The sequence below is a fragment of the Myotis brandtii genome, unplaced genomic scaffold (genome assembly GCF_000412655.1).
Source record: "Myotis brandtii unplaced genomic scaffold, ASM41265v1 scaffold84, whole genome shotgun sequence".
Taxonomy (NCBI): domain Eukaryota; kingdom Metazoa; phylum Chordata; class Mammalia; order Chiroptera; family Vespertilionidae; genus Myotis; species Myotis brandtii.
Window position 1 is genome coordinate 8,216,329 of NW_005371410.1, and position 8,646 is coordinate 8,224,974.

At 39.8% G+C, this 8,646-nt stretch overlaps 1 protein-coding gene across 5 annotated transcripts in view; it reads right to left on the reverse strand.

Annotated features, from left to right (window-relative positions):
• The window catches only part of VRK2 (vaccinia related kinase 2), an 82,347-nt gene extending 75,116 nt beyond the window's left edge, over positions 1–7,231 (reverse strand). For 4 of the 5 annotated variants that reach the window (XM_014532054.1, XM_005884586.2, XM_005884587.2 and 1 more), the window contains exon 1: positions 7,052–7,231. In XM_014532054.1, coding sequence (XP_014387540.1) covers positions 7,052–7,187 — 136 coding nt within the window. In that variant the 5' untranslated portion in view covers positions 7,188–7,231. The remainder of the gene's footprint in view (positions 1–7,051) is intronic. The other variant, XM_005884584.2, reaches the window with a different exon arrangement.
• Between the last annotated feature and the right edge of the window lie 1,415 nt (positions 7,232–8,646).

The window sequence follows — 8,646 nt, forward strand, 5'->3', positions numbered from 1 at the left end:
CCACACAGCTCACTAGAAATGGCCACAATAAACTAAGCAGAGCAAGTTGGAGGGTCTGCACATGAGCCAAAGCTGAGAGTTTCATTGCCTTTGTTGGCTCATGTCACTTCTTTAATTAATGTCACTTTCTCTGGTTTAATATCAGAGCAAGTGACAAGAGTGCTTCTGGATGAATTGTGTTTTCTGAGGCCTGTATGGCACACTCTCCCGCAGTCTGACAGAGGGACGTGCCAGTTTCGCTTGGCAGTTACCGAGCACCAGCTTTAGTTTTAGTAGTTTAATTTGTGGCAGTTATATGTTTTGAATACGTTGAAGTATTCACAATGGTCTCATGGAATCTGTTCCATAGATTAAGTTTACACAGTGGAAAAGAAAAAGCAATGGCTATACGGCGATTAGGAAAAGCCTCTCTTGGCCACAGCTGGTCTTACAGGCATTCCTGTAAATTTAAGAGCATTTAGGGGATATGATTAAAGTGATCACAAGGAATGATGCCCTTTCTTCTTTTTTTTTTTTTTTTGCCGACTTCTGTAGTTGGTGTGAGACGATCATAAGGAATATGATATTTAGAACTCGATTTTATGCAAAATCCATTATTCAAGAAGTGAAGTTTATATACATGATAGACATGCAATGAAATACATGTTAGAATAGGAAGCTGTGTTACTTACGCATTAAGTTGGTTCTAACATTTTGGTAAACTAAGTTTTTATTGATATAAAATTCAGAAGAATCTCTGCCTTGAGGAAAAAGGACTAAACTTTTCCATTGGTTTGTTAAAGATCTTCCTGTTTCAAGCCGAAGCGTTTTTATTTGGAGTTTTTCGTCTCCTTTATACACTTTTGTGAAGCCTCATCAGTTCATGGTAAGAGCTGCCACCAAGGAGTTCCTGCAAACTTTGCCTGCCCTTTCTAAATTTAGGGTTCTTTACTGCAGCAGGTTGAAGATCTGGCTTTGATTGCACCTGACTCTGCGGGGGAAGAGAAATACTCCTCTCCACCGAATGCATGCTGCTTAAGTGCTGGAGGCACTTGCAGGAGAGGAACTCTCATCGGAAACTTCATTACAATACTGTCTCTTCCCTACGTGGAGTAGTAATTCTCACTCACCAAAGATAGAATTTTGCCCGACACAGCCACGGGAGCTCCTGTTTGACTTTCAAAATTAATCAACCTCCAAGCTCGAGTAGAAATGGCATGTCCTTTCACCTTAAGCACAAAAAGCTCTCAACAGACTGCCGTTTTTACATCCCTGGATGGGAGTTTGGGCCCCTGATACTTAAACTTGATGCACATACTGGGTTTCTGGCAGGCTTTTGCCCATCCCCATCTGCTAGCCTGGCACTGTGCCCATTCAGAAGGTGTGATGCCAGTTTCAATAGGGCATAGGTGCCAATCAAAGATGGGTTTGGAGGGGCGGCATGCAGAACGCAGCAAAAGTCAGCTCTTCTGCCAGAAGATCCTCCTGTTATCATACAATGCCAATGGAGGGCCACATGCTTCATTGCTTGGGTTCACATTGCATCTGTAGATGTTTCTGGCCTTCGATGGATGTCTTTCTAAGGCATCTTTTTCCTCAAGTGATTGGAGATGTTAGAAAAGAAAAGTCTATCTGACTAATGGAAGGCCATCCTTTAAAAACCATGGAAAACTTCAACAATTGTCTTGGAATAACTGCTGGAGTTGTCTGTCTTTTCTCCTAAAATACCCTAATACTTAGACTTCTGTAAAGTGTATTCAGTTCATGGAACGGAGTGATAAGGGGAAGCATGATTACAAAACCACGTACATACGCAGTATAAAACCCATGAAAACCTATGTGTCATTGTTAAGTGTGAATGGTGGACAAACTGTCATCATCCAAATAGCTCATTTCTACGAGTTCTCCCACTTAGAGCTTTGAAATTTCACTTTTCATTTATTTTATAATCACAGACATGCCTATGTCTTAAAAGAATGACCATACCTCCTACAATTTCTTCTTCTTCTATATCTAGAGAGAAGACCCTAAAAAACACTTCAGAAGCAAAAGTCTATCCATATTCATAAGAAAGCCAGACTCTCTCAAAAGCTGAGAAGTCTTTTACTTTATGGCAAGAGAGGTGAGCTCATTTCATGAAGAAGACCTGTCCCTATAGCAATAGGTTTCACATGTTAAAACCTCGACCATTGTAAATGGTTACAAATTAGTAACAGGTGCAGTGGAAGAGACATTATATGTAAATCACTGAAGAAGAAAAGAGTTTGTAAATCTTTCCCAAAGCAAGAGTTTAACAGCAAAAAATGTTGAAGATGAAAACCATAATATAAATATGTTAAAAAGGCCGGACACTTCAAGAAATAAAAAAGACAAGCAAAGGCTAAGCCTTAGAAGAACTCTCCCATTTTTTATACAAAGCCAAACTTTTGTAAATACTTAGATTTCTTAACTGATAGGTAAATAGACGGAGCTCTCTCTTTAAAAACTCCAATTTAATAGCCTGTGATAGCACATACAAAATTAAAATACAACTGCTAGGGCCTCTTATGTACAGGCCCAACCAATACGTGTATATCAAATTCACGAGGTCCAAGTGATCCCTTCCTCTTTTGAATGTATATCACCTTTTCTCTCTCTACACCTTCATCTGTGAACTAATTTATCTCATATAATTTCTAGTACAAGTTATCCTTATTTCCTATTTATTTCCTTCTCTTTTCCACCCCCACAGTCAGTATCGTTTGCAAAATGTCCTAGTAACAGTTGTGGTGGCATCAAAATGGTGCACTGTGTCAAATAAAGCTGCATATCTCAAAGCCTTCTCTGTGAAACACTGCCAGAATAGCATTTAATACGGCAGTGTGTAATGAAGCAATATGTGTTCCAATGGCTGCATTTTGGTGATAGGCTCTTCTGAACATTATTCTGCATACCTTAAAAATCAACCCATTACAGCTGACTAAAAAGTAAAATAAGTAAAAGTCATACTGGTATAAATAACCTTTTCTATTTCTTTATAAGTAGAAGTATGTGTCCTTAACAATCAAATAAGTGAGTTAAATTTTGATAATTTCTAAAAATCCTAGTATCCCTACCAACTCCCCTGCCTCTGTGTTTTTGAAGATCAAAAATTAGCTAACTGGAGAGCATGGCCAAAAAAGTGTAATGATGGTCACTTAGATGAAGTCTAAACATTTATCCATGCGTAAAGGATTCAGTCGTAAGACTGCACCAGAGTTCATTTTAGTTCTAGTAATGTATTCTTCATGAAAGGTGTTATTGATTCACTATCAATAAAGCATACATAGATTATTTTAGGTGACATCCTGCTATTTAACCTGTCCCAGCCTTTCGTGTGGCTCTAAGATTACAGGCTGGAATTAAGAGTGACATCTATAATTATGGAAGAGAATAAAGCAAACTGGCTTGTATGGGTTAAATACCCTGATCTGTCTCAGTCTCTCAGGCAAGTAACTCTTGAACATCCTCTACTCTGTGCTTGATATTCTAAAGCTGCTAAAGAGTCACCACTATGCCCAACTTCAAAAACTAAAACTTCCACAGATAAATCATTTCCATTTTTCCTCATACAAGTCTTCAAAGGAACTTAGCTGAAGCTTATTACCTATGAGTCTGTGTTTCTGGATTTTTGACTAACTTCTGAAACCCATTATCTTTCACATCTGGAGCAAACAAGACAGCTTACAGGAGAACTTTCCACTACGTCATGGTGGCTACTACTATAAACTTTAAGGGAAAAAATAGTTAACGGTTGGTAAGTAAAATGCCGTAGTCTTCCACTGACATACCGTATGTTCTTAGTTATACCACATTAGTAGCTAAATCTATCACAATCCTTGGCAGGGTAAATGGAAAATCCCTCCAATAGATGTCTGTGTCACCATCCTAACCCCCTGTGGCACCAGACACTGAACCTAGAGATGGTTCAATTATCACTGAGGATGGGAAATTCTAATTAAATGAACAAATTCAATGTAAGTGCTTACCAAGTTCTAAATCGTTTAAAAATATTATTTCAATCCTCACAATTAATATTATCCCAATTACACAAAATAGAAAGACAGACTCGTTACTAGGAAAAAGTCACACGGTTTTAGGTGGCTTAGTAAGGTCAGAATTCAACCCAGATTTGCCAAACATCAAAACCCATGCTCTTATTTGTGCAATTCTCTGAGAGCAGAATTCATACTCAGTTCTCTCTCCTTCCCTGGAGTCTTAGAAACGTTTCCACTAATTTTATACTACACGACAGCATTTTTTCCCATCCTTTAAACCAGTTTCCTTTCTTCCTTTTTTCTCTCTTTACATAAACTAAAAAGAACTTTGACTTTGTTCTTGTATTCAAATTTTTCCCTCTTATAAGTGTTACTATTAATGCTACAGGCACATCATTTCTTCAAGTCAAGAGTAAACAGCAAACTTCTCTGCCCTTTGCTGATCACTGAAAGGTCTTAGCTATTGGTCTCAAAACTAGAGAACAGCTGTATATGTACAATGAGTTAGACATAGAGGCTAGTTTCTCCTCAGCCTTAGGTAACAAATGCTGATCAAGTGTCTGCTAAAACAGTCTATCTGAAATTACCAGCTTCTTCATTTTTACACAAGTGATGAGAACCACGGTAAAATGCAAAAACATGATATAATTTTCAATGGATTTGCTTAGGTAGCTTTGCAAATAATCACTACAAACTAGTTTAATGAAGTTACTGCTGATGGCATCTCACTAAAGAGCTGATTCTATGAGTCATGGGTGCCACTTTTGATGGAACAATGACAACGTTTGAGACACAGTTTTATTCTAGTTTCTTTGTAGAACCTTTTTTTCAAACAGCTAAACCTTTTTTAATGGCCTTTCCTCAATGGTGTTCACTTGCTAATATTTTCAGGATCCAGGTTCTACTAGTAAAATTTAGATAGTAGGATGTATTGCAAACGTATAGAACCTTGAAAATTGTTGTACAACAAATACTGTTTGCGAATGAGAAAAAATAAGCAAAAAATATATGGCATGTACTTAGACTGAAAGAAGCAAAGATTTTTCTGTATTTGAAAATAGAGAAATCACCTGCCTGAGCAAATAAATTCCTTTTCACCACACAAGTAGTATGTGCACATATATATGTATACCTGTACACACTGTCATATCCTCCATCTATTTTTCTAAGGGCCCATTCATCTCATCTCTTCTTGTGTTCCCCTATTAAGATCTCATAATAAAAGGCTAATATGCAATTCGACTGAACAGCAGGACCGGTTGCTATGACGCACACTGAACACCAGGGGGCAGATGCTCAATGCAGGAGCTGCCCCCTGGTGGTCAGTGTGCTCCCACAGGGGGAGCACCGCTCAGCCAGAAGCTGGGCTCATGACTGGCAAGTGCAGCTGCAGTGGCGGGGGGAGCCTCTACCTCCGTGGCAGCCCTAAGGACCTCTCAGGGGATGTCCGACTGACTGCCAGCTTAGGTCTGCTCCCCGCAGACATCCCTCAGGGAGTCCCAGACTGCAAGAGGGCGCAGACCGGGCTGAGGGACCCACCCCCAGTGCACTAATGTCGTGCACCTCTCGGGGGATGTCCGACTGACTGCCAGCTTAGGCCTGCTCCCCGCAGTCAGACATCCCCCAGGGAGTCCCAGACTGCGAGAGGGCGCAGACCAGGCTGAGGGACCCACCCCCAGTGCACTAATGTCGTGCACCAGGCCTCTATTGGTATATAAGTGCTCATATCTCACCACTTTTTGGGATGTTCGCTTTTTTTTTCTATAATATCCCTATGTGCATAACATTAAAAATGAATAAATTTGTACACTTGTTTCCTGTTAATCTACCTGTTGTCAATTCATTTCATAAACCCAGCTATCAAACCTAGGAGGGTAGAGGGATAGTCCTTTCCTTCCCAACAGTTTGAAATGTTTAATGAGGAACCCAAGATTCCTGCAATGGGGTCTTTTACCACTTCTTAAACTCCTGTAGAAACAGATGTAATAAGTCAATACATTTAGGAAAACTTATCCTTGAAGGTAATTTTTTTATATCACTAATATTTGCCTTATTTTATTCATTAAATCCACTCTTGTTATAGATATCCTTTAATAATTAAACTACAGGTTTAAGGTAGCCCTGAATGAGCCTTTTAAAATTTAGTGTAATGTAAACATTTTTAAATATAGTGTACAAGTATACTCAGCTAAGGCTCCATGCACCAAAGAACTCAGAAAATAATATCGAGCGTCTATTTTCTTAATTATCCCAAAGACAGCACATAACCAGTAGACTCTAGATCAGTGGTTCTCAACCTTCCTAATGCCGCAACCCTTTAATACAGTTCCTCATGTTGTGGTGACCCCCAACCATAAAATTATTTTTGTTGCTACTTCATAACTGTAATTTTGCTACTGTTATGAATCGTAATGTAAATATCTGATATGCAGGATGTATTTTCATTGTTACAAATTGAACATAATTAAAGCATAGTGATTAATCACAAAAACAATATGTAATTATATATGTGTTTTCCGATGGTCTTAGGCGACCCCTGTGCAAGGGTCGTTCGACCCCCAAAGGGGTCGCGACCCACAGGTTGAGAACCGCTGTTCTAGATGCACAGGAGAGAAAATTCATTCCACGCTGTAGGTGCTTTGAGATATTAAAGGGCAATTCTCTAGTGGAGCCTAATTAAGAAATGACCAGATCTTATATTACTTAAATATTAATCAGATTCACAAATGGAAAGTGTTTATGTAGTTGTGGTTTCCCAGCTGTAAAAAAGCAATGTTTCCAGGAAAACACACTCTCAAAAAAGAACATTAACATTGTGTCTGGCAGCCTGTGTAATTAGGCTCTGAAAAGACTTCTAAGAGTCCTTTAGGAAAAAGAAAAAAAAAATGAACAACAAGGACTGAGACCAGTCATGTTTTGAAACTGGAAGTTCTACTACACATCAACTATCTTCATATTACTAAAGCCCATTTATTCTATTTTATTTCAAAGTTTCAATGTCAAAACATTACAGTCACATATATAAGAACATGTGGTAATATACAGTTATACTTTACCTAAATATATCAATCCAAACCCTCCAGCACCAATCATCTTGCCCAGCACCCATTGCTTTCCTTCCATATCAACCAGAACCTTGCCTTCTGGAAGTGGGACAGGAAGTTTGTATTTCTCATTTCTTCTTGGTGGCATCACTTCTGCTGGCGGAAGACGGGAGAGGTCAGTGATTAAAAAATAAAAACAGCAGCAACAAAATATTCTGGTCAATATACATTTCTCAAAAATGTCTTCTAGGGGGTACTTTCCCCGGTTCCTAGAAATTAGGATTCCGGTCACTTGGGTTTGTTCAAACGGAAGCTTCACATATATTACAATGTTGAAATCTACGAGGTACTGATGGTAAAAAACAAACAAACAAACAAAAAAACATAACACAAAATGCAAGCCTGTTTAACTTAACGCAACATTTCCAAAATTCATTTGGGGGTCCATGATACTATCAACACCTTAAGAACTGAGTTCACAATTTCTGATGAAAAAGAGAGAATAAATTTTACACGTTCCTTTCACTGACATGAGGTCTTGGGTCAGGAGGAAATACAACTATGGATTGGGAAAATGGCAATGTACACCATTGCCAAACCCAGCAAAGGACACAGAGTATTTGTTAAAGAAGCTGGGGGTTTTCGTGGATTTATGACTCATAAAAGGATTTATAATTTAGCAGAAGTCTAGGCCACTGGGCAGTCTCAGGCCTGCACACTCCTCTTTCAGCTCCTTTCGGTTTTTCTATGCCCTGTCCCTTCCCCACCTTCTCCAAAGTGAAAACTGCCCTGCCTGAGAGATTAACGTGGTATTGGCAACAACAAAAGCACAGACCCCACAGAACAGTCACACAACTTGAATCGATTCATTATACTTGAACACAGGTTAGTGAATTTCACAATGAGAGCTTTTGCACTGGGAGAGAACATTTCTTAGGGGGTGGAGGGGACATATATGCCTGAAACCCATTTAAACGTGAAGGTAACTGCAATCCTGTATTTCCAAATAATGTTTTTAAAGTGTTGAGCGCTTCTGAATAAAAGTTAATGTAAAGTTCCGTTGTATCATCTTCCCAGCTTCGGAATGAGAACGTTTCTGTGCTTTTTAATAGGCTTTCTGTCCTTCACTTACTCTAATCCAATGCCCTGCCAACTGAAACCTCTAAGGATAGTCACCTGTCCTCCTGCTAACAGGAGCCCAGGGAAGCCGGGAAGTTAGATGGTGAACGAAGCCTAAAGTAGGAAAAAGTTTTGTGGGGCTTCCCCTGAACCAGTACTTGGTATTTACTAGTGTCCAATCCATATTCGCTGGTTTAAAGCCTAAAAGTCTCCAAAGAACAACTTTCTGCTGGGCAAAAACTCTAAAGAAGTCTAAACTAGTGGATAAAGGCAGTTAGCACGCGAACTGGAGACCTGAAATGAAACTGACTCTGAAAGGCACCTCCCGGGCGCGGATCCCGAGTTCCCGTTCCCCGCAGCCTCCCTCCAGGCCAGTGCCCGGTGTCCCGCTTCGGGACTCCTTCCCGGGGCTGTGAAAAGGCTCCACGCAAGCTTCCGGGGGGCAAACCGGCACCAGAACCTGAACGCGAGCCAGGACCGGGCGTGGG